Here is a 27,036-nt window from a genome sequence, read left to right as displayed (position 1 = left end):
TCTGCCCATGGTATTCCCATGCACAGTCACCCTCTTGCCACAGGGTTCATTAAAGCTTCATTGCCTGCTGCAACATTCTCCACACAGCCCCCCCCCCCCCGTCTGCTCATGATACTGAAGGGGGCGGGGCATTGATGAACTGTGATATGCACAACTGACCTCCCATTGGTTACTTGCCTGTCCCTTGTTGTTAATAATTGGCAGGTTCAGGTATGAATGCAGCCTTCCCACCTCAAGCTCTTTTTCCTGCCAGCTGCAAACAGAGACTGAACAGAACCAAAGAAAGAGGTCCCTGAGGAAGAGGCGGAAACCAAGGTGAGCAATGTGGGAATAAATGCAGGACCCTTGCAGAGCCACTGGGCAGGCCTGACTCCTAGGAGACACTGCAGGGGTCACCGACACCTGCACAGTGCGTGGCATGGGGTATTTTTGTCCCCTCTGGGGAGTTGCTCATCTCCTGCAGTGTACAGGCTTTGGAGATCACTGGGCAGCCGCCTTGTACTGAAGGTGGCAGGTATGAACCTTCCTTGTGGTGAGCACAAGCTGTCCGTTACTGGTCTCGTGCAGCGCATGGACTGCAGGAATGATTCACCATGAGCAGTGGAGACTGTAGCCACTGCCGATCTCCTCAGAATCTGTACCCTTCTCGCGTGTGGATGGTAAGTAAATGCCGACCTCGTGCAGGGCGAGGTCTGTGACTGTAAGAGCAATTTACCTCGTGTTTGGAACCGACTGGGAAATCACTCATCTAGCGCACTCTAAGAGGGAATACCTGTTCCCGGCTTCGCATCAACTGCGAGAGAAGAACATGCACTTCAAGGACTCGACACTTTATGAGTCGGGTGCAGCGTAAATGCCAGAGGAATGACCGCCCCTCGCAGTGGAGTGAGCATGACATGCCCTGTGGGGAGTGCGCACTGCAGCGGTCACTGTCCGCGTTACTTGTCCGTGCAGTGCTCCAGCTGTGTACGACTCCCGAGGGTGGCCGCACTGGACAGGCGGTGGCTTTTTAAGGTTTCATTCGACCTGGCTGTGTGCTCGCAGTCCACGAGCTGTCCCTGTGGAGGCTGCAGCGTGGCGGCAGTGGTCGAGTAAACCGTCACATTTAACTGAAGCAGTCGGACATGATTGTAAGATTACAGGGCCTCATTTATGAGGCCATGCGTCACTTTTACGCCGCTGGTGCGTCACTTTTATGCGACGCACCAGTGGCGTAAAAAATGCGCCTTGTTGCACCATATTTACAAAGTGACGCATCTAGGTAGATGCGTCACTTTGTAAACCCCTGAGCCACATTATGCCTGCTCCAGGTATAATGTATGCAAGGGGGCACGAAAGGATCATGGAAGTGATGCAGTGAAATCTATAAGATTTCACTGCGCCACTTCTAGGACACAAATGCGTCAAAATCTTACGCCTGCTTCATGGCAGGCATAAGACTGACGCAAGCACTAACAACATGGGAGTTGCCCATGTGAAAGTACACATTGCTGGAGTTGCGTCACTTTTGTGACACACTCCAGCAATGCATCACTTTTGCGCCTACAGTTACGTCAGAAATACTGACGTATCTGTAACTCCTTGCGACATGATGCGTCATATTATAAATATGACGCATCAATCATGATGCAAGGAGTGCGCACTGAGAAGTGACGCATCGCTGCTTTCACGCAGCGATGCGTCATTTCTCTTAAATGAGGCCCTTAGTGTGCAAACAGTGACGACGTAAGACTGCAGAGAGCAGAGAGTGGCTCTTTTGACTGCAGTAGGAGAGGTGGCTGTAAGGCTGCAATAGTCAGGGGGCTGCCTGTATGACGCAGGGGATGTGTAATACTACAGTGTGAAGGACATCTCTTTAAATCTGCAGTGAGCAGTGGTTGCTGCATAAACCAGTAGGAGGTGCCAGTGGCTATTTAACGATGCAGTGGGTGGATGTCGATGTAAGGATGCAGTGGGCTGTGGTGGCTGTAAAGAGCAGCAGCAGGTAAATGTAGCTGATTAAGGCTAAGATGGCAGTGATATGACTCCAGAGATGCAATGGGCAGGGTGCTGTATATGGCAGTGGTGGTGGATGTGTATGCCTGCACTGGGATGACAAAGCAAACACAAGGAGATGATGGACGGAGCACTGAAACTTTTCAGACACTTACCCCAGTCACAGATCTGGGTTGAATCCATCATCGTTCTTTAGCTCACTTCGCCACCTCAGTTCAGACACAGGTATATGCAAATAAGTCTTGACCCTGTGCCTCAAGGGAACAGTCCAGCCTCAACTGCCAAGCCAGGTCTTCCCTGAATCGAAAACGAGCATCCTGGCACCGGTTTCAGGGTAACACCCCTCATCAGCCAGGCTAGCTTGAATCCAGTGGCAAAGTGAGCAAGGAACCCACGTCTGGGCATACCCTGCCAACTTAGGGCAAACCAAGCAAACAGAAGGATGACAGTGGATGTGTAAGGATGCAGTGGGCCGGAGTGGCTTTATAAAACAGGAGCAGATAGCCATGAATGTGTAAGAATGTAGTGGGAATGAGAGTATCTTGTAAGGCTTCCTTGGACAGTTGTTGAATACATAAAGCTGTTGCATCAGTTGTGTTTTTGCAGTGTAAGTCTTGTTCCTTTTTTTTTTCATCTTGTGTTAATTTTCATTGTTTTCTCTCTTTGTCTCCGTCCTTTGTTCTCACTTCACACGTACCTTCTCTTTACTTCCTCCCGGTTACCCCCAAGTTAGATGCATTTTCCCACTCCTGCCCTTTTTCTCCTTCCTTCTACCTTCTTTTTTATGTTCCCCTCGCTCCCTTCTCTTTTGTCCTTCTTCGCTGTCCCTTCTTCTTCAGCTCTGTGTGTCCTATGTATCCTTACGCTTGCTCTGATCTCTTTCTCGATCAAAACCATTTCAGATGAAGCTCATGCTGTGGGGGTGTCTGGCAGTTCTGCTCTTGGGATGCACAAAGGCTCTTCACCTTCCAGAGTACCATGATTTTATGGTGGAGCTGCAATCTACAGGTAAGTCAGGTCAATTTGGGGTATCTTCTTACACAAAATACTATCAGGAGTCCTTGGGAGTTCTTGTGTGTACAGAATAAGTATAAGTGACATTTACTTCAAAGCTCATGACTCTCAGCTCCATTAATAGTTCTAACCTCCAGGGTTATGCTTTTCGTAGCAGACTTTAGAGGTTCAAACAGGTGTATTCACACCTCCCGCCTTGGCATACAAATACATTTTTGACCAGTTGCAGTGGTCCCCATTGACTTTAGCAAATGTTTTCAGCCCAGGTTTGTCTTTTGCTTGGTAAAACTTTACATTTTGGTCCTAAACCTTCACTTTCCCTCCTGTGCTCCTGGACCTTGAGCTCTGGTGGGCTTATTTATGAGAGCCCTGCTTCGCTTTTGCACCCTGATAAGTGGTACGAGCGTGGAGCTGGGCTCTCATACAGATTTATGAAACCACGCAAAGTCACCCTGCTTGGCTTTGAGTGGCCTCATAAATGATGAATAAGGCAACGTAATGCAAATCGCTGTGTCGCCTTACTCTGGGCCCGGGAGGCGTTCCATGGGTGTTGCGGCGGGTGTTCCCACGCAATAGTTAACAAACAGAGGGGGGAGAGAGAGAGATCAGAATGGATTCATTCTCCCTGGGCATACATAAATAAACAGTAAGAATCCACTCCTGGGAAAAGAGGGTGTCTCCTCCGCAGTGGGGAACACCTTTATGTTTTTAGGCCCCCTCACACACCAACAGGCCCCTTGGTGTCATGCTTCATCATCGGGGTCATCGTACCCCTCTACGGGGTACGGCGTGCTGCGACCTACGAAGACGCGGGAGCACTCGTTTGGACTATGTGTGGTGTAGGTGAGGGGATTATTTAAATGAATACCTCCTGATCGATCCCTTCGTGGCTCCGGTGATAACCGGAGCCACGAAGGGATCGATCAGGAGGTATTTCCTCGTAGAAATTGTGCTAAGTAGCACACCAGATCCTGATGTATGGACTCATGAGGTTTATCCCCAACTGGAAAACAGTTGATCAATAGACAACGTTCTTCTTGTTTTGCTAGGTATATAACCTGCACTGTAATTTTTCCTCACTTTTATTAGAAATTTCTAGTATCAGTTAGAGAAACGTGAGTAAGGTGGGGATTTGTGCACCCCGTCCCGAAGAAGGTGTCTTTGGCACCGAAACATGTCGACGCACACATGATGGAGGTAACGCACATTGTCAGCGTAGAGACCTCCCATCTCTAATTTTAACAGGACCAGCCCGGGGGCTCATTAAATAATTTTTAGTCACCCCACGAGCCAGGTTCTTTTTAATTTTTTCACTATTTTCCAACCCCACTATACACTCACATTAATTTAAATAATCCCCTCACCTACACCACACATAGTCCAAACGAGTGCTCCAGCGTCTTCATAGGTCGCAGCACGCCGTGCCCCGTAGAGGGGTACGATGACCCCGATGATGAAGCATGACACCAAGGGGCCTGTTGGTGTGTGAGGGGACCTAAAACCATAAATGTGTTCCCCACTGCGGAGGAGACACCCTCTTTTCCCAGGAGTGGATTCTTACTGTTCCCACCCAATATCCATGGAATTTAACGTTGCTGCAGATTTTCAAATTGATGTAAACCTTGGGAAGCATCAAATCTGTACGCCTTTCGAGGTGAGGCGTAACAACAAGAAATATGTTAATTTTTCCTAGTTTTTCCCTTTTTCTATATGTGCTCATTCTACAGCAGACACATAGAAAGAGGAAAACACCTCGTAGGATTGTTTTTGTGCAGGAATGTGCCCCTTACTGCACACAACAAATTCTGTCTGCAATGGAGGCATCCTTGGACCATGGTGCAAGGGTGCCTACATTGGCTCTAGGCTGTCAAAACGTCGTCAGCGCAGGCAGAAAGGACAGGAATCCACATTATTGATTAATTAGGTGCATTCCTGCCCTTTCACTTTGGTGTAGGCAGTGCAGCAGCAGCCCTACAGCAAAATCCAATAAATAAGGCTCTGTGTCCTTGATGATAACAGATGTTGAGGGCCTCGGCACACAAGCAAGAAGGGGAGCTGTAACATGGAGATGATGGACATGTGAAATGTGGCTGTTCTCATTGCTGGGGACAGTGGGCCACCTCCATCCACTTCCCTGATGGTGCTCCCTTGTGTGAGTGGCACTTCCTTCTTGAGTGGGGAGTTCCTGAGTGTGGGTGTTGGTGTTTGTGTTAGAGGACTTGAGATGTGGCAGGATCCACACAGACTGTTAACAAATATTTAAATTGTCGGTGCTCTTTGAGAGTGCAGCACAATGGGTTCGTGGTAACTATCAAGTGTTAAAACCAATATCAATGTAATCTTGAATTGAGTGTCCTCCAGGTGCCCCATATCATCATTTTAGCTCACACCTCTGTTCATTCTAGTGCCTGTATTTAAGCATATATTTCACAATAGTATAGCATGTAGTGCATGCTATTACGACGCAGTCTGCCAAACTGAAAAAATGACAATTTTTTCAAAGTAAGGTCATATTTACTAAACTTCAAAGCTTACCCTTCAAGGACCCTTGTACTGCAGCCTCCAAGAGCCCATGCCTGGAGTACAATGAACTTGGACAGTTTCCTGCCTAGTGTGATAAACTCTGCCTCTATTCAGCATGATTATCACAACGTTGCTCTCCGCCCAGAGTCTGGGATCAGCTCACCCTGCCCCAGTATATCAAGCTGTGGTACTGGCTGTCCGGGGGTACTGGGTATGGACATTACCTTGTTGGGGATCAAAAACTGAATTACACCTAAAGGATAGAATCAAGAAGTAATCAACACATCAAGGTCCTCGATAAGAACTCTGAAATGCGACACCGTAGGTGGACGTAAAATGGTAGTCATTATTTCTGCACACAGTGACTTCAGCTTAACTGCTGTACATGGCCATCTTTTTGCTCTCATTATAGTGTCTTCTGAGAATTTCCTGAAATGGGGAGGCTTGTGTTTGAAAAGTAATGTGTCAGGGTGCATGGAGAACATGGCAGGAGCACATATGGAGGCGCCGCTGCCGCTTTTAAGGCCTGGTGTCGTTGGCCCTCTTCGACATTTCCCTACCACCCACTTCAGATATGTCGTCCCAGGTGGGTGTGGTGAAACACACGCCCCTTGCTTCAGGGCAACCACTGCCCATGTGATGGCGACTGAATGATCAGAGCATCGCAGGGCCATGGCTGCAGTCTCAAGCAAACTGCAGAATGCAAAGTGACGTGAGATTAAACAAGCTTTTGCAATGCAATAGGTCTTGAATTTCCTAGAGTTTAAGCTATTGGCATTGTAAATGACAGTGCATTTTATTTATCTCTTTTGATAATTAACACATAAATAAAAGGTATTGTCATTTACAAAAGCTCTAATTCTTGTAAATGCGAGACCTTTTTCATTTCAAAGAAGCGGCCGCCATTGTCCCGGGCTGCTTGGAAAGTGAAAGCGCGCATGGCACGCTGAATGTTGCAGGAAAGCATGTCTTGCCTGCAGCAGGAGAAACTCTTGAAAGAAAATAGTGCTTACAGACTTAATAAGACATTTCGTGTAACAACAGAAGTAAAAGGGCCAGTCCTCATGGGAGGTTACAAATTCTATTCTATTCTATTCTGAATTTGGTAAAGCGCAACAGCTACCCCGGCAAAGGGGTGTCCCGGCGCTAAGAACAGACAAACTAATCTGAGACAAATGAAGACAAGGCGATACTAAGTAGGGACTAACAAGCCTATTAACAAATCAGAAACCAGCATTTATAAGGGACAATGACACAAGTCAATGAAAAATATGGGCGGAGCTTCAAGTCTTTACTGGAATACATTATTTACAACAAGGGGTGGTGATGGACAAAGTCTCTGAATTAAGCAGAATACTCTCACCCAGTCAAGAGATCAGGGCTAGATCCAACACCGTTTTTTAGCTCATTGCACCATCCCAGTTTCAGAACCTGGCTGTATGCAAATTAGTCTGTCCCTGGCCCAGTGCATCATGGGAACAGGGCAGACCAGACTACAAAAGCCAATTCTTACACTGGGAAGGAAACAAGCTTCCGGGGACCGGTTTCTGGCATTTCAGCCGTCTTCGGCCCGGCTTGCTTGAATCCTGATGGTGCAATGAGCAAGGGACTCACATCTGAGTACTTCCACGCTTAGGGTGGACAAAATTATTTACAACAAGGGGTGGTGATGGACAGAGTCTCTGAATTAAGCAGAATACTCTCACCCAGTCAAGAGATCAGGGCTAGATCCAACACCGTTTTTTAGCTCATTGCACCATCCCAGTTTCAGAACCTGGCTGTATGCAAATTAGTCTGTCCCTGGCCCAGTGCATCATGGGAACAGGGCAGACCAGACTACAAAAGCCAATTCTTACACTGGGAAGGAAACAAGCTTCCGGGGACCGGTTTCTGGCATTTCAGCAGTCTTCGGCCCGGCTTGCTTGAATCCTGATGGTGCAATAAACAAGGGACTCACATCTGAGTATACCCTTCCACGCTTAGGGTGGACAAAATTATTTACAACAAGTGGTGGTTTACTGGAATACAGCATGCGCTGCCCAGGCTCGACCTAAAAACGAAAACTAGATAAACATTTCTCACCTGACTAGAGAAAGTGGGAGTCTGTATTATCTGAAGAAGTGGATTCACACTCTGCTGCGCGACGTCAATGGAAGGAAAATCGATTAAACCCAGTCAGCAGCAAAAGGTTAATTGAAGAAGGAACATTTCGGTGTCTAGATAGAAAATAATTCTTGTCACTAGGAAAATGGATGTGGAATTTAAAGAAGGATATTAATTTAAAACACTTTTCACCACTTTCAGAGGTGCGCATTCCAGCCATTGCCTGCTCCCTGCTCATCTACGTCTTTATGGACTGCCCCAGTCTTTCCTAGACCATTTCCCAGATACTGAGACCCACGCAGAAGGTGGCTCACTGCCCGGTGACTCAAAACACACAATTCTCAGACTTCTATCAGCCTGGTTTAGCTTGGTTTTTCTTCTTTGTGTTGCCTGTAGAGCAGCTCGATGCACACCTGAGTTACTTAAACATGGTTTAGCCAGAGTCCTCCTCAAACTCTTCTGCAGGCTCGATTAAATATGTTTCTCTTGCGTTTAGTCTACATAAAACTGATGTTTGTTTCCCAATGTTATTACATGGTTGGAGGGTCTTTAAAGTCCACCACTAATTTCACCACCAAGCACTTTGTCCCATAACACAATGACCACATGTGAGTGGTCCTCATGCAGCGCTGCACCCGAGAAGTTGCGACTTGAATGACTGATACTACTTACCCAAACTGTTTGCAAATGCTGAGAGCATAACAGTTGGCAATGGGTAGCCCCCGCACAATTGCCCAGCAGCCCAACCCACAGAACAACAATCCAGACTCGGTGGCCACGGAAAACGGCACCGCCACGGAGGTGGCACATGTAGTGCTCTCCAACAAGCTGGATTCAGTGCTTGCGGCAGTGGACAAGAGTGGAGCTACACTTGATCAAACCCGCTCTTCACTGGAGTAAAACATTGATAAAGTTACTCCGGATTTTACCCTGCTGCGGGCCGATCATCATAACCTGAGGGAGAAAGTACGCCAGCAGGAGCCAACACTCGCGGAGCTGAAACTCGTTGCACAGAGTCACACCACAGCCCTACAAGACTTAATTGATCGTGTGCATGAGTTGGAGGATAGGTGGAGGACGCCGAGGGGTGGACCTGCCAGAAGGTGAAGAAGGACGCAAACCTGAAGAATTCACAGAGCCTGGATCAGTTCACTGTTGCCCACTGGCATACTGTCCTCCCAATTTGTTATTGAGAGAGCACACCAGGTACCAGCACAGAAACCCCCGCCAGTAGCCCCCCATGCCCATTCCTATTCAAAGTCGTAAATTAGAGGGTCATAGAGACACAATACTAATAAAAATCCGCAAGCTGGCAGACATTCAGATAGGCAACAGCCAAGTTATGATATTTCCAGATTACACGGCATAAGTGCAACGCCTGTCCTGATGAAGACCCTCTAGCAAGGTTCATCCACGCCTGCATTTCAACTGGGTCGAAACGTCGACACTCCCTCCTGTGCTCAGCCTCCCTTATCATTTATTATTATTGATTTTTTCTGAGGCATGACTGTCTCAAATATTTGTTCAATTAATTGTTTTATTGTGTAATAATTCTGTTGTAGTTTGGTCTTGCTGACCTTTTCTTAAGTTCTTATCTTTTCACTATCCCAGCACTACCCTCCCTATTTCCACTCTTATAGGGGCACACTAAAAATGTGATTCAATATGTATTCCATTTTATGAATAACTCTTATACAAAACACGTTGTGATTAAAAACAATGGTGCTATAATCACTTGTGTATCTATTTTTATCCTTGTTTACAAATTGTGCTTATTGCATAGAATGACTGCACAGCAGATGGAGAGGCCAAGTGTATGGCACACGCTATTCTGCCCACTCGTGCGGTGTACTCATCTGGGTGAGAGCTGGTATCTAGTTCATAAGCAAGGACGTGCTAATTGACCCAGAAGGAAGGTACGTGTTAGTCAGTGGGCGACTTAATGGCCAAAAGATACTTATAGGCTCCATCTATGCCCCGAACATCAGTCAGTCATCTTTCCTAGACAGCCTAGCAAAGATATTAACCAAATGGGTTGGGATCCCCTGGCTCCTTGGAGGAGACTTTAACTCTGTGCCTAACATAGACTTAGACAGGTCGTTGCCGCCTCTGACCAAGACGACAGTGGCATCCAATGCACAGACCCTCACAGACTGGCTAGCACACTGGACACTCTTAGACATATGGCGCACCATTAACCCAGACGCCCGGGTCTACTCATACTATTTAGCGGTGCACAGAATGCACGTGCGTCTGGACCGTGTGATAGGATCCCCTGCGTTGCTCCCCTGGTCAATCTGATAGAGTACCTAGGCAGGGCACATTCTGACCACAACCCCTAACTACTGCAACTTGCCTGGGAGCCTGAGCGCACCCCTGCCCCCACATGGAGGCTCTTAACAGCAGCATTAGAAGAGCCAGCATTTCACTCGATGCTAGGGTCAGCACTACTAGGATATTTTGAACTCAATGAAAACACAGCAGGGGACACACTTGTGGAGTAGGAAGCCTTTAAAGTTACAACAAGAGGTCATTGTATGGTTGCGACCTGGAGCATACGTAGGTAGCTAGATTCTAGCCTAAGCAAAATAGAAATGAAATAGATGGGGAAGAAGGGGGAAGGGATGCGCGTCACCTAGAGAAGCGGCGCACAGAACACACTGAACTCCTAGAACGCCTTCGCTGCCACAATTATGCTGCACACACGGACCGAGCTCATGTCACCGCTGATCGGGCGGGCCGTCTTCTGGCCTGGCTAATTCATCAGGAACATGCTCACAAATCGATAGGTGCACTGCGCACTAGCACAGGGCTCCTAGTACATACACAGCGCAACATTCACACCACCATGGCACAACACTACAGTCAACTGTACCAGTCCCAAAGCAGCAGCAACACACACACCCTAGCAGCCTTCTTAGACCAAATACACTTGCCTGAAGTAACGCCGGCACATAATGAGATATTGAGCGACCCGATCTCACTGGAGGAAATCCGGGAGGCAATATTGTCCTTGGCCACAGGGAAGACCCCGGGACCCGATGGGCTCCCACTAGAATACTATAAAGCTTATTGTGTATCGCTAGTGCCGCGCCATCAAGCTCTCTAAGTAACAGATGTAGAAGCAGGGCAACTCCCTCCTACGAAGCGCAAAGCTCATCTAGTATCACTGCCCAAGCCTGATAGGGATCCAATAGACATGAGTTCCTATAGACCCCATCCTCTACAAAAACTTCGACTACAAACTGTTAGCAAAAGTCTTAGCAGACAGATAGGCGCAAGTTGTTCCCCCTCTGGTCCATTCGGACTAAAACGGATTTGTGCCATCCCGAAACACCTCACTCAATCTACGTCGCTTTTCCCGAGTTGCAGCCTTCTCTGTATGCGCGTAGCTGAGGGCGGGTTGCCTCATACTTGATCTCGAAAAAGCCTTTGATTCTCTCGAGCTGGATTATATGTTCCCCACTCTTGAAAAATACAACCTAGATCCCTCTTTCCTGAACCTGACCCGCCTGCTTTATATAAATCCAGTGGTAAGGGTGAAAACGGGCCATACATATCAGACACGATCCCAGTGCGAAAAGGCATGCGGCAGGGCTGTCCATTGTCCCCCCTCCTCTTCGCGCTTGCGATGGAGCTACTCGCAGAATCAATAAGGTCACATCTGCATGATGGCATTCCATTAGGAGATGGCACACATACAGTGTCATTGTATGCTGATGATCTACTGGTCTATCTCAGAGACATATTTGATGTGCCTTCGGCGAAGGCAATCACAACTCAGGGCTTGTACTCAGTGGCAAGAGAGTGCTGTGGAATCAGGGCACATTCCACTACTTAGGCATACAAGTGTATCGCCAGCCGCTGGATCTCTTTGATAGTAGCCTGGACAGGACACCAACTGCCATCAGATCCCAGATGCGATTCTGGAGCATGCTCCCACTGGCAGTCACAGGAGGAGTGGCACTGGTAAAGATCGTGGCTTTGCCAAGGTTTTTGTACTATTTTGCCAATTTGCCTATCTATATACCCACCTCTTTTTTCACCCCCTAGAGAAGATGGTCAGGGACTTCATCTGGGGCCCCAGTCGGCACAGGGTGGCGGTAAAGAAGCTGTAGACCAGGGAGACCTAGCAGCACCCTGTTTCGAATACTACTATCAGGCAGCCCAGCTCCATTGGATTGCCAGGTGGATGGCAGACCGTCAGCAAGGCGACAAGGCAAACATGCACCCACCATATATACCCAGCTCCTCAAGCTTTTTCATCCTGGCGCACGAACGCGACCTTCGGAGCTCCTGATGTTGAATGTGGTGTACAAATGCTATCGAAGAAGCCTCTGCATAACCCGAAGCATTACGCCCTACGCCCCTGCGCTCCCTCTAGAAGACACTCTAGGGGTCAGGCAGTATTTGCAGCTGCTGAACTGCTACATTTTCATGAGGCAGGATATCAGACTCCAGGTGACTTATAATGCGATGGCTCGCTCGCTCATTTCGTACGTGACATTAATAGAAATTGAAGGGCTCCCTGCAGGGCAATTCCTTCTGCATAGATCGCTGATGGCCACGCTAACAGTGAAATGGGGTGACCTCACCACCGAGCCACAAACGCATCTCTGTGCAATACTTACACGTCATGGAACAAGGCAGACATCTTACGCGCGGGTTGGCGCCCTCACTGAGACAGCATGCAGCGCTAAGCCTAGACCCTCTTCGGCACAAGTGGGAGCACGACCTGGGCCGGCAATTTTCAGACAAAGAATGGGCACAAGTACTGACCAGCCCAGTACAGATCACCAGAAATATGAGATTCAGACAAATACATTATTATATTACGCAGAGGGCATATTTCACACCTGTAAAATCAACAGATATTTTCACTGTTCCGACTCTGCCTGCCCCAGATGTGTCGTCCCCGACGCTGATCTCGTACACATGCTCTGGAGTTGCACCAGCCTCGGCTCATATGGGAGGGCGGTGGCAGACGTACTTCACACCTGCACTGAGAGAGACATACCCTTTGACTGGCCGGCGTACCTACTACACAAATTCCGTAGAACACGTAACCTCCAGGTTTTTAGATCTGGGCATAGTGACAGCCAAAAGACTGATCACGAAAAAGTGGAAGGTGCCCAACCCCCCCACATATAAATGCATGGAGACGCTCCACTCTTGCATGGGCTAGAGCAGAGAGCATAGCGATCCGACGTGAAGAAACCATGGGACTTAGGAAAACGCCTATAGCCGCAAACTGGGATGTAATCCTGGCAACGCTACAACAGAGTACAGATCAGCCAGACTAGCCCCTGCAGGCACCTGATCTACCCAAGTGATGCCACGCCTGTGTCCTGCATCTCCAAGCCACTCAAAGACACTTGACCTGTTGTCACCAACCGCATGACGATATCCGGGGCAGGCATTGGCCGGGGGACAGCAGATGGAGTGGCGGGCGTAGGTGCAAGGGACTACTCACATACACACACACACACGGAACCAGTCTCACAGGATACTCCAACTCAGGTCCAAGTTTACCCCCCTTTCTTTTTTGGCCCTGTTCCCCTAGTTCTTTAAGTTCATCATGCATAGGATTATCTTAACAGCACTGCTTATCGTATATCGCTCATTGCACGACATAACTATATACCAGGCTCACTGCCCTAGACAGACATTATGAGCCCAGATGAGTGACACTTAAAAGCATCTGCACGTCATCATGGAGTCTCTTCATGAGGCCTGCGGTGATTCTAATGTAGAGCGTATTTCCATAGTCCATAGCTGGTGATAAGGGTCTGCGTAAAGATCCTTCTGGTGTTGGCTGGGAGCCTCTTCAAAATCTTACAAAGCATGCAAAGGGTGTGGATGCAGGTTGATGAGACCGTGTTGACTTGTTTCTTCATGAGTAGCTGACACGCCATAGATGATGCCGATGTTGCCGGCATGGTCTGTCGGAGTGGAGGGTGGACCGAGTTCTGCAGGCCACCATTCGTTGTTCCATGGCTAGGTGTTATTCCCAAAAATGAGGCCTTCCCTCTTGTCCATGTTGAGTTTGTGACCGTTGTCCTTCATCCAGTCTACAATGTTCCTCATGGATCTGTGGAAGTTGGTTTTGGTGGTTGAAGGATCTTCAGACAGTGAGAGGATGAACTGGTTGTCGTTGGCCTATGAGATGATGTTGAATCTGTGTGATCTGATGGTGGCAGCCAGGGGGGTAATGTAGGTGGGGCTGAGGGACGATCCTTGGGGGGCTCCGCAAATGATCTTCTTTTTGCTCCGAGGTGAGCGGTGGGAGATGTATCCTCTGGGTTCTGCCAGTGAGGTATGAGGTGATGCATCTCAGGGCGTCTCCCTGGATCCCTATGTGGTGAAGCCTGTTGATCAGGATGTGATGGGAGATGATGATGAATGCAGTGGAGAGGTCTAGGAGGATGAGTGCTGCCATTTCTCCGTGGTCCAGGAGGGCTCTGATATCATCGGTGGCTGCGATCAGGGTTGTCTCAGTGCTGTGGTTAGCTCAAAATCTGGATTGGAAGGAGTCCAGGAGGTGTGGTCTTCTTGGATTTGGGTGAGTTGTTGGTTGATTGCTTTCTCAAGGACTTCTGCTGGATAGGGAAGGAGAGAGATAGGCCAGTCGTTCTTTGGATCGGCTGACGGTTTCTTCAGAAATAGTCTCACTTCAGCATGTTTCCAGTCCTCAAGAAAGGAGGCCACAGTGATGGAGGTGTTCAGGACTTTCCTGAGCACTTCACTGATTGTCTTGCTTGGAGGTTGAAAATGTGGTGGGGGCATGACTCCATGGGTGCTCTCGAATGTACAGCGTTCATGATGGAGATAGTGTCTTGTGTGGTGAGGGGGTTCCAGTTGTTAAGCGTGTGTTCTGATTTTGTCTTCAAGGTTGTGAGCCGGTTAAAGCTATTGGTGGCAGAGGGTTGGAGTTCAAAGTTTTCGTAGATGGCTGAGATCTTGTTATGGAAGAAGTCAGCAAGGTTGTCGCGCAGTTCCTTAGAGGGTGTAATGTTCTCGGTGGCTGTGGGATTGGAGAACTCCTTCATGATTCCTTGCTGTGGCATGTGCTGGCTTTAATGCGGTATGCCAGGGAATTCTTTTTTGTTTCTTTAAGAAGGTGGGGGTATTGGTTGAGAGCGATCCTGAAGGTGGTGCGGTCTTCTGTTTTTTTACTGATGCACCACTTCCTTTCTAGCTTCCTGCAGTTGCATTTGGTGGAGTGCAGTTCCTTGGTGAACCAGTAAGGCCTTTTGCTTGGTACTTTGACTTTGGCGGTCTTGGCAGGGAGATGGTGTAAGAGCATTCTGTGATCCAAAGGAAGTCGTTTTTATTCTGGGTCTTGTGTAGAGACTGGGAAGTAGGGACAGAGAGCGGTGTTCCACTGACCTTCTGATACCTTTTCCAGTCTCGGGCGTGGTTCAGGGCGATATGGTGCTGAAGTGGGTGGGTCCTGCAACGGTGAAGTGGGATGTTGTGCAGCGCATAGTGTCTTTATAGAGGATGCCGATTTCACCTCCATGTTTGTTGGTTCGGTCCCGGTGTGTTATCTTGTATCCTGTACTCTGCAGGGATGGACGTGGCGATGTCTGGTGCGGAGGTGGGGTTTAGCTAGGAAGATTACATCCTGGGTGAGGAATGAGATTGTGTCCCAGACCTCCGTGGCATGTTTACCAATTGATCAAGCGTTGAGTAGGATGCATTGGAGTTGTGACTTGGTGGTCTCGGGCGATATGGCGGATGTGGCTGCATTTGCGGTGTCTCTGGTGTTGTTGATTGCTTTGGTGCTTTGGTGAGGTTGCAGTATCGGCAGAAGAATGGTCCTTTGGTAGTGCGTGGTGATGTGCAGCAGCAGTGGGTGTTGGTGCATCTGGGCTCGGAGGTCTGCAGCTGTGTAGCTTTGTGGGATTTAAGATCCAGAGGTCCTGGGGCTGGGTGCGGTCTAGGCGTTGACGGGCGCAGACAAGTTTGTCTTTGGTGCACTGGTGGTGCGCCTGCTGCGTGCGACCACGCAGCAGCCTCCATAAGAAGTCCTGGGAGGTGGGACGGGCCAGCAGGAGGACAGGAGTGGAAATGTAAAATGTAAATGTAAATGTATAGGCATTTATATAGCGCACTACTTACCCGTAGGGTCCCAAGGCGCTTCGACCGCTGCGAAACCCTTCCTGGCTTCCCTGAGAGATGGTCCCTTAATGGGTATCTCCAGGGTGAGACCAGGCATCCCCGGCGGTCTGGTGGGGCCGTTAGTGAAGATGAGGCAAGTTAATGCCCAGAGTTGCCGAGTGTGAACGCTGATCAGAGTGGGCACCGAGGCGAGAGAATTATCGAGTCCGCTGACCCTGGTCCAGAAACCTGCCGCGCCGGGAATCGAACCCTGGTCCCGGGCCGTCCTCTGCTCTCGGGTCTGCCGCCTCTAACCAGTGAGCCACACTACTTCAAAGAGACAGAATTGGCAGGAGAATCGGGGTTTGCAACAGCAATACGTCATGAAAACAAAAACAAAACAAATTACCACTCAACAGTTGCTTATGATGAAATAAAAGTGGAGGTAAAAGAATTTAGGCAAAGCAAAACAGGGGAGCAAAGCCAAAGGTAAACAAATAACAAGGCAAAAACAAACCGAAAAGTTGAATCCACTCAGCGGGATCGAACCAGGGGTTCAGTAACTTAATCAGAAAGCCAAGGCAGAATGAGCGGTAGTGGGAGAGCGGCGAAACTAGACCACGAAGGTCAAGAGTTACTCACAGGGGCCACTCATTGGCCTTCATAAGTAGTCCTCGGAGGAGCCGGCAGGAGGCGGGAGGGCGGGATTGGGAAGCAGCAGGAAGGGCGGGAGAATCCGCGTCAAAACAGCAAAACACAAACAAAACAAAAACAAAACAAATAATGAAATTACCACTAAACAATTGCTTATGATGAAATAAAAGTGGAGGCAAAAGAATTTGGGCAAGGCCAATCAGGGCAGCTAAACTGAAGGCAAACAAATAACAAGGCAAAAACAAACCAAAAATGTTAATCCCCACAGTGGGATCGAGCCTTGGGGGACTACAGCGCAGTACCTTAATTAGGGAGCTAAGGCAGAACGAGCAGCAGCAGGAATGCGGTGAGACTAAACAAAGGACTCAAAGAAAAGACAACGCATTTCCAACCATGCACTCAGTGTACCTTGCTATCCCTATGAGTAAGCGCATCAGCGCCCCACATAGAGGTAGTAAGCGCTATCCAAATGTTATAATTAATACAATAACAATTCTGTAATGTGGCACTGTTGCTGTGGCGTCTTGGGAGAACTTAATTTCTTTGCGTCTTGCTGGTTCAAATTTCTTCACGTTTTCTCTTTGAAGCCTGCTTCCCCATGGCAAGCAGTTCCTGCTTGTTTTCATGAAGGGTACATGATGGAACAAGATCAGCCTGTAGGGACGAAGCTCTCTTATCCTTTTTATTTTAATCATATTTTATTGAGTTTACATTTACAAAGTTGTGAATTCCAGGTCTCCATTACTTACACTTTAACGTAAATTTCCCAACTGGGTGTCCATAATCCAGCAGAACATTTGCACAGTCTGCATCTCCCTCCCACATAAGCTCTCCGTTTCTGATGTATTCCTGTGCACCCAGCTCAGAAAGCTCTTCCTCCCCTTGAAGGGTACTGACTAATCTGAGCTGAGTTTAGTTGGCTCTGGAGGAAGATGATCACTTCCACTCAAAGTAAGTAGTTGAAAATCCTGTATTAGAGGAAAATGCCAGTCTTGAACACAAATGTAGTCACTTGGACCTTTTAAAGTACCAAGTTTATAAGTCTGGTTATCCGGTGAGTCCATTTGAAATCATCCATTCAGAGAAAAGAAATTGCTCATTTCTGAATGTTTTTTGCATTGACCGAGCAACCCTTGAACTTACGCACCTAGGGAAACATGCCAACGGGATTAAGTAATACTTCATTATTTCACCAAACTTAATATCCTTGTGGAAAGGGACCATATATTGAAATCGCTCATGATTATTGTTGGAAAACAGCCCTCTCTTGAGGGGCACACCAAACGTTTTGCCTTCCTCCTCTATTTGCTGAATCTTTTCGTTGGGTTTAGGACGCTGAGCACTTTACCACTGGTACCCAGTGCTAAAGTGAGTCTATTTTTTCTTCTAAACATGGTATAATTGTTTTACACCTGTTTGCCATATTTAATTTACTTGTAAGTCCCTTGTAAAGTGGTATACCATATACACAAGGCCTGTAGATTAAATGCTCCTTGTGGGCCTGCAGCACTGACTGTGCCACCCACACAAGTAGCCCTTTAAAGCTGTCTCAGGCCTCCACTCAAAAGCCTGAGGTTGCAGTTTTACTGCCACTTCGACTTGGCATTTAAAACCCTTCGCCAAGTCTTAAACTAGCGCACGTAAAGTGGTTTTATTTATTTATTTAATTTTCCCTATCCAGTCGTATGTCGACTCTACCCCCCCACCCCGCAACACCCAGCCCTGCCCCAGCCCCACCGCTCTTACCTGTACCGGCCGCGCCTGGTGCTGTGTAAGTCAAAGGTAGGACATGTACTTTTGAGTTTTGCCTGTCCTGGTAGTGAAAAACACCTACATTAGTTTTTCACTACTGTGAGGTCTACTCCTCTCTTAGGTTAACATTGGGGATTCCTTAATAAACATCGACGTTTTAATTCCTTATTAGAAGGGAGTAGTTTTGTCATGTTTTTATATCTGTAGCATGGTAATGATAAATCCTCTTTACTGGTAAAGTTGGATTTAACATTATTATTTTAGAAAGCCACTTTTAGAAAGTGGGCATTTCTCTGCTCTGTGTGCCTGCGACCTATCTTCAATACACGTTTGGGGTCGGTGACAGTTGCACTTTGGGCTTGCACTCTAGATAGCCTCAAACACAGGAAGGAAGGGCTGAGCACTCATCTGCTTCATGGGCAGGAAGGGAAGTAGGGGCTGACACACTTGAATAGGCAGTTCCCTTTTTCCACACAAAGGTCTGATTACCCCCTGCTGGAGCCAGGCCTGGAAAGGAAGGGCTTCTGAGCTCTTCAAAGACTCTTCTTTGCAGTCACTGCCACTTCAAAGGCATAACTGGGTATAATTACTGGGCCTCTGACCACACCAAGAGAGTACACTACTGGACCTGTGAAGAACTCTGCCAGGAGGAAGGACTGCGCTGCTGCTACAAGGACAGCTACTCTGCTGGACTGCTGCCCTGAAAGAACTGCTTTTCTACTCTACTGCCCTGCTGCCATCTGCCCTGCTGAATAAAGGACCTGACCCATTTCACTTGAACCCTGATTGACTCCAAGGGCATGCTGGCTTGCCCCTGTTGGGAAATCTCAGGGACATCAAAGATTTCCTACAACCCTGCAAAAGCACCTGGACTCTGCCATCTGTGAGTCCTGCCTTGCCAATGGGTGTCAATCCAGTCCTGGGCCCTTGGAAGTGACTTTCTCTGTGCTGGCCCAGCAGAATCCACGCATCAACAACTTTGCACTGATCGGAACAGTCGCATCTCCTTCCGTGCCAACACAGTTGCTGCTCGGCAACTGCCTCAACAGACTGCGCAGCTTGACGACGACAGACTGCACGGCTTGAGAATGGCGCAAGGCCTTCAACGAAAAGGAGTTCGTCAATTAAGTTTTGCTGACTATGCAGGTCGAAACCTACGCATCGCCTACATCCATGGGATTGACAACAACGCATTGCCTCCTCTGGTCCTTGCATCAGGTCTTCCACATCGATGCTTCCTCCTTCCAAGGTACTTTTTCAGCAGGACCTGCGTGAGAACTGTAGCCAACCTGCACTCCATTATGGTCAGCCTGAACTTTAGATTTACCCCGGTCTTGCATGACTATATAATCCTGGTTTGCGCTTTATGGCTCTAAGCACTGTAGTTTCATTTATTTAAAAAAAAATCATAACTCTGGTTCTAATTATTGAATTTGTGTTGCTTTGGGCTTGTTTTACTCATAAAATTATTGTCTATTTTTCTAACCCAATGTCGAGTCTTTTGGGGTATTTTCATTATGTTACGGCGTGTGTGTGTATTGCAAAAATACTTTACACATTGCCTCTTTAGATAAGCCTGACTGCTCTGTGCCAAGCTACCAGACGGTGAGCACAAGTTATCTATTAGTGTGTATCTAGCTTACCCTGACTAGAGTGGTGGTCCCTACTTGGACAGAGTGCATACCTCTGCCAACTAGAGACCTAATTTCTAATAATTATTATCATGACTTTCATGAAGTGTGAGCCAATCTGGTCCAAGTCTCCCAAAGGCAGTGATAATTGTTGGAAATTATAGATCATTTCTCTGAGGTTTACATACACATTTATAATAAGATTGCTCTCTACTGTCACATTGTCAAAGAACAAGGTGATCTTACAAGGCTGCAACCAGTCGCTTATTGGGAATACCTGAATAACCTATTTGCAATCCGGGTTGAGACCAAAGTAATTCGCTTCCTGAGTTGCATCCAGCAGTATTCTGAGCGGTGTATGAAAATATTTGAATAAAGTGAGGAACTGTTATTTTATGCCACGAAGCCAAGTTCTTGAAGCATAAAATATCATTCTCCTCCCAAAAAATGTCATATAATCCCAAATGTAGCAAATGTTTTAACACATGAACGTTCCAAACTACCAGGGATAGATTCTCAGAGCTGGACATATCCTAATTGAGATTACTTAGATCCCAAATCTCTGAGCATGCTGAATCCTCCTCGCTCATTCATAACTATTGTTATCTCTCACCATAACAACAATATGCACATTTTCTACGACCTGCTCTACTACCCTATGTTGCTGATTACTAGCTCGCCCACCCTTAGTGACGACTACATATCTTGATCCCAACCCCACATGAAACTTCAGGAAGGAACTCGAATGCTGTTGTCTGACTTCAGAAGGGGCACTATCCTAATTCCTGGGGAAGCTAACTCTTTTCCTGCTGCTATTATAATACTCTTAATAGTGTGGGGAAATAGTGTACCTTTAGTTATTTCTCTGGGCACTAACACCTTCGCAAATCCCACTCCTGGAAGTCTCCAGAATCAATGTGTTTTAGGGAGGAGCAGAATTTAAATGTCTCCGATAACTTGGATCTATTTAATGGCTTCATCTTCTGCCCTTTTTATCCTACTTTTGAAGTATCAAAGTATATAACTAGAGAGTCATCTAGTACTTTTGATAGTACTTTCGATCCTTCACTGCACCTACCCATCTTTCAAGTAGAGCATATCCTGGGTCTAGCCATCTTTTCCCTAGAATTATTTTGATAATTGTAATTACTGTTACTGTACTGAGACTCTGTGTTGGCACCAGTAAACGACGACAACATTTCTATTTGTCTTTTACTACTGAACATATATAAACATAGCAGAAAGTAGTTGTTTTTCTATCATTACAGCACTAACCGAGGTGTTTGGGCTTACTCAAAAAAAAAAGCACATTGGGCATCATGAACCTGCACTGCTCCACAGGGCTTTAAATTGCTACACTGTTTTGCAAGGGTCTGAAATCCCTAGCAGCTATTCCCTGTTGTTGTACACCCACAACACAGGGCTTTTAAAAACACGCATTGGCAAAGCTAAAATGCCTTGCCTGTGCGAGAGCTATTGGCTTTGGTAATGGATTTTAGCCATGTTGTACACCAATGTGGCTGCTGCTCAGCACGGCTTTAGGTTAGTGGCGTGAGGTATAGTGTGGTAGATTTGAGTGGGGGTAGAATGCAGTAGATTGGAGTAGCGTGGAGTTGGTAGATTATGTCCGACGCACTATGTCCGACGCCTGGTGGAGCTGCTCTGTTCAGCTATTGAGGAGATCGGCCTTGGTTCATCCCCTGACCGTCACCTACCCAGCCGGACTTTGGGCACAGTTTTTCTCCCCGCCTCCCTGTCTCGCTCACCCCTCCCATCGTATTTCTGTTACTCTGCTTTTTCCTTGTCGCCTATCTTTCTAACTGTTGCCATTCAGCATTCTTTCGTTCTTTGTCTACTTCCTTTGCTCCTATCCCCTCTCACCTGAATCTTTCCCCTTGCCCGCTACACCGCCTAGACCCCTGTCCTTCTGTGCCCTTTGACTAAGCACTCCTTCTCCCCTTGTTGGGGAAATATCCAAGATATATACGCTGGAGTCTCAGCGTACCTGCGGAGAGAGTCCACAGCGTCAAGGGAGCTACTCACAATTGAGGTATGGTATGGCACCCCTTGCCAAAGCACTCCCTATCCCCTTTTTGGGGAAGAATCCAGTAAGTAGGCCTTGGAGTCTCAGAGACCCCTCTGAGAGAGTCCACTGCGCTTTGGGAGCCTCTCACAACAGAGATGGGGAAATGATACCACTCCCCCTGGGATCACAGCTTACTGGACTTTGGACACAGCTTTGACTCGTCTACCGGTTTGTGTCCCCCTCCCCCTCTTACCATGCTGTGTCTCTAACCCTCCCCTCCTCTTTCCCTCCTCCATTCTCTGTCTACTTCCCCTGCTCCTACCCCCACCCCACTCCTCGGAATATCTCCCCTTGCCTGCTTTTTCCCTTACCCATATGTTCATTTTTATTTGTTTCAACCTTACTTGTCACTATGGTGCCCTGCTCTAATAACTGTGTAACCTTTGTAAAGATGTAACCTGCAATTATTGGCGGATACTCATGTAAAGCGCTCTGATACCTCCGGGTCTAGCCAGCGCTATATAAAACCTTTTAAATAAATAAAATAGATTGGGGTAGAGTGTAGAGTGACAGATTGGGGTAGAGTGGAGTAGGGTAGATTGGGGTACAATGTGGCTGATTGTAGTGGGGTAGAGTGAGGTAGACTGGAGTAGGGTAGATTGTACTGGAGCAGAGTGGGGTAGATTGGAGTAGAGCTGAGTGGGGTAGATTGGAGTACAATGGAGTAATTTGGAGTGATGGCGGAGTGGGGTAGATTGGGGTGGTGTTGGGTAGATTGGGATACATTGGAGTGGAGTGGGATGGATTGAGGTTGGGTAGGTAGGAGTGGGGTAGATCAAGGTAGTTTGCAGTAGAGTAGAGTGGGGTATATTAGTGTTGATGTTAGTGAAGTGGGGTAGATTGGGATAGACTGTAGTGGAGCCGATGGGGTAGATTGGGGTAGATCTGTGTGGGGTAGATTGAAGTGCAATAGAGTAGATTGGAGTGAAGGTGGAGTGGAGTGAAATGAGTGCTTAATTTGAGCCGGTGTTTTCCAGTGCTGAGCACCGGTACTTAATCATCAACACCGGCGCTTTGCTCCAAACGCGAAGTGAGCGCCTGATGGGCGATCACCCACATATGGTAAGTATCTGGGTCTGTATGAGCGATGCGTGTACGTGCAGTTCCTAGAGGCCCATTGGTGAGCTTTGCCAGCTCGTGGGCCTGCACATTTATCAAAGAGACAATCAGTGACTCGCTAGGAGTAACCTGGCACAGGGACACTACGGGATTACCTGTCAGGCTTGTGAGGAGACTCTATGCAGGGGACCTGGGACGCGAAGTGCCTCAGGCCCTCCAGCCCAACCGGACCTATTGCAGACCATTGGCCTCCTTGGGCCTGCATTCTTCTGGTTACTGCACAAACTCTCCGTATTTCATTTTTATGTAATTTTCAATAAATTGTAAATTGGTACGTGATGAGAGGTGTGCAATCCTTTTTTGTTTAACATTTGCAAAAGTTAAACATGTTTTTTTCCTTTATTTTGCCACGTCTACAGAAAACAGTGACAAATTAGGGCCCCTTAAATCAGAATTTAAATATTCTACATAAGATTCTCTTGTTAGTGTTCTGTTCCAGCCCAATATTCATAGTTCTTGTGGTCCCAGGCATTGCTTCATGAGGTGAATCCTACCTCGGGAGACAGGAAACTTCAGCAAAATGCTGCCAGTAATCCTCTGACCTCCCTCATCTGGGCACCCTGAGACGCCTGGCATTCCCAGCATCCCGCAATCACTGCCAAGCGCTTGTTGAAGGCCTGATAGCGAGCAAGGACTGGGAAGAGGAGGGGTAGCATTATCAGTGACGAAGATTACTATTAAGTAATGAGAATGGGACATAGTAGTGAGAGTTGCTGACTCAGCAGCAACATGGGGAATAACGTTCAATTCCTGACCTCGGCTCAACAATGTGTGTGAATCTCGGAAACACGCTTAATCTTCCTGCCCCAGTACTACAGAAAACGTAAAGCACTTGATTTCCCTTAGGCCAGGTGTGTGCTGTAAAAAAGGTTCCAACATTTTTTGGGAGTTTTATATAAAGCAAAATCAACCCTAGGTAGCCAAGCTCTTTACGTGAGCACTGGTTACATTACACAAGGACGCAATCATTTTTGGTAGGCAAGGGGAGATTAAGTTATTTGCCTAGAATCACAGGATGTTGAGCAGACGCTGAGACTCGAATCTGGATCCCAACTCGGAAGTTGACAGCTTTGGACATTAGGCCACATCTTCTCCCCCAATTCATGGTTCTGTTTTAGGCGGCACTAACAGGAGAAATGGACTGGTGCAAACTGCCTCCTGACGAGAAACCCTAGCACTTATTTATTTACAAATTAACCACTGGGTGGAATAGGGTAGTTTGGAGTGGAGCGGGGTGGGGCAGATCAGAATTGGGGTAGATTGGAATGGAGTGGGGTTGATTGTATTGGAGTGGGGTCACTGGATTGGAGTGGGGTGGATTGGGTAGATTCGAGTGGGGTAGATTGGTGTGGAGTGCAGTAGACTGGGGAGGGGTAGATAGAAGTGGGGTAGATCAAGGTAGATTGGTGCAAAGTAGAGTGGGGTAAATTGGGGTGGATTGGAGTGGAATGAGATTGAGTGGATTGGAGTGGAGTGGGTTTAATTGGATTGGAGTGGGGTCAGTGGATTGAAGTAGGGTGGACTGGAGTAGAATTGAGTGGGGTGGATTGGAGTGGAGTAGGGTATATTGGAGTGAAGTAGACTGTAGTTGAGTGGGGTAGATTGGGGTGGGGTAGATTGAGGTAGCGTAGAGATAGGCATATTCTAGTACATTGTTGAAGAGTTGGGTACATTGGAGTGTGGTGGGGTAAATTTGACTGGAGTAGAGTGGGTTAGTTTGGGGTAGATTGAAGTGGAGTGGTATAGAAAGATTTGGAAAAAACATTGGCGCAGGGACAGGCCTGGTACTCCTCGACTGTGCTTCTGTGTCCCATTTTGCATTCCATTTTAATTCAATAATGAGAAAACCGCCTCTCGTCACACGCGGCGCGGCGGGGGACAGCAGACGCTGCAGGCAGGCCGCGGGTGGGCTCCGCGAGCCTTGCTTAATTAATTGGTCGTATCAGGCGAGTCAGCGCTCATAGTCTATGGCGGGTGGGCTCCGCTTTCGGGTGCTTTACAGTCCGGGGCTCAGCTTCGGCCGACGGGCCTGTTCTTCCGCGGGTGGGCACCGCGATGGCTTCTACGTCCTCATAGGGCAGCGCCACGGCAGGGCCGTCCACGGCAGGCTGGAGAGGTGCGGGTGGGCTCTGTTCACCTCTTCTTCTTTTCCTCCAGGCCCAGGGCTCTTCACACGCCTCGTGGGCCTCGCGGCGGCCGGCTCGACTCTTCCCAGGGGTGTGCCTTATTTGCAGCAGGCAGCTCCCCTTTCCTTTTTCCTTCACAATGTTTTTGTCATGGCTGGCACGCGTGGCATCGTATTACCGCCTCGTCGCCATCGTAAAGGGCTGTGATGGGCCCTAGGCCCTCATGCTGGCAAGCACACATATGCTGACACAGGACACACTGGAGGTCTGGTGCAATTGGCGCAGAGCACGTGGGTTCGGCCTCTTTTATTACTCCTGTGTCACCTGACCAGTGACATCAGTGGTGGGTGGGTGTTCAGTGTAGTTACAGGCTTCAGCACTAGAATGCTGACTTCTGCTGGGCATTACAATGAGCACCTGCATAAACCTAAAACACTACAGGAGAGCATTCAAATGGCGACAGCAGATTGCTGCAAAGTCTCTTTTGAATGTATTTCTGTCATCTTGCAGGTGGTTTGTTTTTGTTTGAGTTTTATGTTTTTTTTGCAAAGAGGGTACACCCTATCTAGCCTGGTAAGAGACATCAATCTCAGGTGACAACAGAAAAGATCTCATTAGGGTCTTCAGGTCCACCACCCATTTGCCTTTACCCAGCATGAATGATTACTGAAGTGCAATATGTCTGTCTCTTCTGAGATATATTTGGCTGTGACTGTGTTCAAACTTGTCTTTTAGAGGAAGGGATCTTTCATATGTTCAATCAATCAATCAATCAGGAGCTTATATAGCGCGGCTACTCACATGTGTCTTGCCCTGTTTCTCCAAGATTTTGAGATCTTTGTAAAGAGAATGCGAGAAGCAGAATCCCTTCCTTTGTCGTGGGCTGCTGTCACTTCCTCCGATTACATTGGTGGGTTTCCTGCCACGGAGATGAGAACATCTTTTGGCATTCATTATTTGTAGTTTAACTCTTTACCTTTCCATTTCCTAGAATGAGGTTTCTTCTAAATAATGCAAATCATGTTCCAGAACCACGATGTCCATGCTCAAGGATGTACTGTGTGATCTTCTAAATGTAACAACTTTGCAGAAATTGCTTTTATTCTTGGCAAAGGACAAAGCAGATAATTGCTCCTGATTGTTTTTTAATCCTTCTTCTAGTCCACGTTTGAGCTCTTGGGATTTGTTGGTTCTTCTGTTCCAGAGGAACTCTGCATAATTAAGGACCTGCCGTCACTTGCTAATGGAAGTCTGGCGCGCCTGATTATGAGGCATTAGAGCCTAGGAAATCTTCCACTTCTCTTGGAATCACCAAAATAGGCTTTTTACTTCTTACTATGTTCATTCAGAAAAAGTATCAATAAAAAGTTCACTTACTTGCTTAACGATCGGCAAGTGATATTTTGGCGGTTTATAGCACCCTAGATTGGGTCTGGCTGTGTTCGTCTAAAACAGTCTTTAATTAAGTCACAATACTCAGCCAAGGAAGCAAAGACAAAAAGGGAAATACTCCTAATGGAGAACAGTTGTAGAGAATCAATCAATCAATCAATAAGAATACTTGTAAAGCGCGCTACTTACCCGTGAGGGTCTCAAGCGCTGAGGGGAGGGGGGGGGATGCTGCTACTGCTCGAAGAGCCAGGTCTTGAGGAGCCTTCTGAAGGTGAGTAGGTCTACTGTATATGGGTGGGGAGGTGTTCCAGGTCTTGGCGGTGAGATAGGAGAATGATCTGCTGCCGGAGGTCGTCCGTTAGATGCGGGGGACAGCGGCGAGAGCGATGCTGGCGGAGCGGAGCTGGCGGTGGGGGTGTGGAAGCTGAGTCTGCTGTTCAGGTAGGCTGGTCTGGCGTTGTGGAGTGCTTTGTGTGCGTGGGTGAGGAGCTTTTTTTTTTATTTGTAAGACCTTTATTTGCATTAGTCAGTGAATACA

General features: G+C 47.6%; 1 protein-coding gene across 1 annotated transcript in view; it reads left to right on the top strand.

Moving 5' to 3' along the window:
• Nucleotides 1-209: 209 nt before the first annotated feature.
• The window catches only part of LOC144820703 (natterin-3-like), a 51,137-nt gene continuing 24,310 nt past the window's right edge, over nt 210-27,036 (top strand). Inside the window, exons 1-2 of the mRNA XM_078677954.1 lie at nt 210-315; nt 2,898-3,003. Coding sequence (XP_078534080.1) covers nt 2,898-3,003 — 106 coding nt within the window. The 5' untranslated portion in view covers nt 210-315. The remainder of the gene's footprint in view (nt 316-2,897; nt 3,004-27,036) is intronic.

Source organism: Lissotriton helveticus, chromosome 1_1 (genome assembly GCF_964261635.1).
Source record: "Lissotriton helveticus chromosome 1_1, aLisHel1.1, whole genome shotgun sequence".
In the NCBI taxonomy this organism is placed as follows: Eukaryota; Metazoa; Chordata; class Amphibia; order Caudata; family Salamandridae; genus Lissotriton; species Lissotriton helveticus.
The sequence above is the reverse complement of the archived record's forward strand: the minus strand, read 5'-3'. Positions and strand labels throughout refer to the sequence as shown.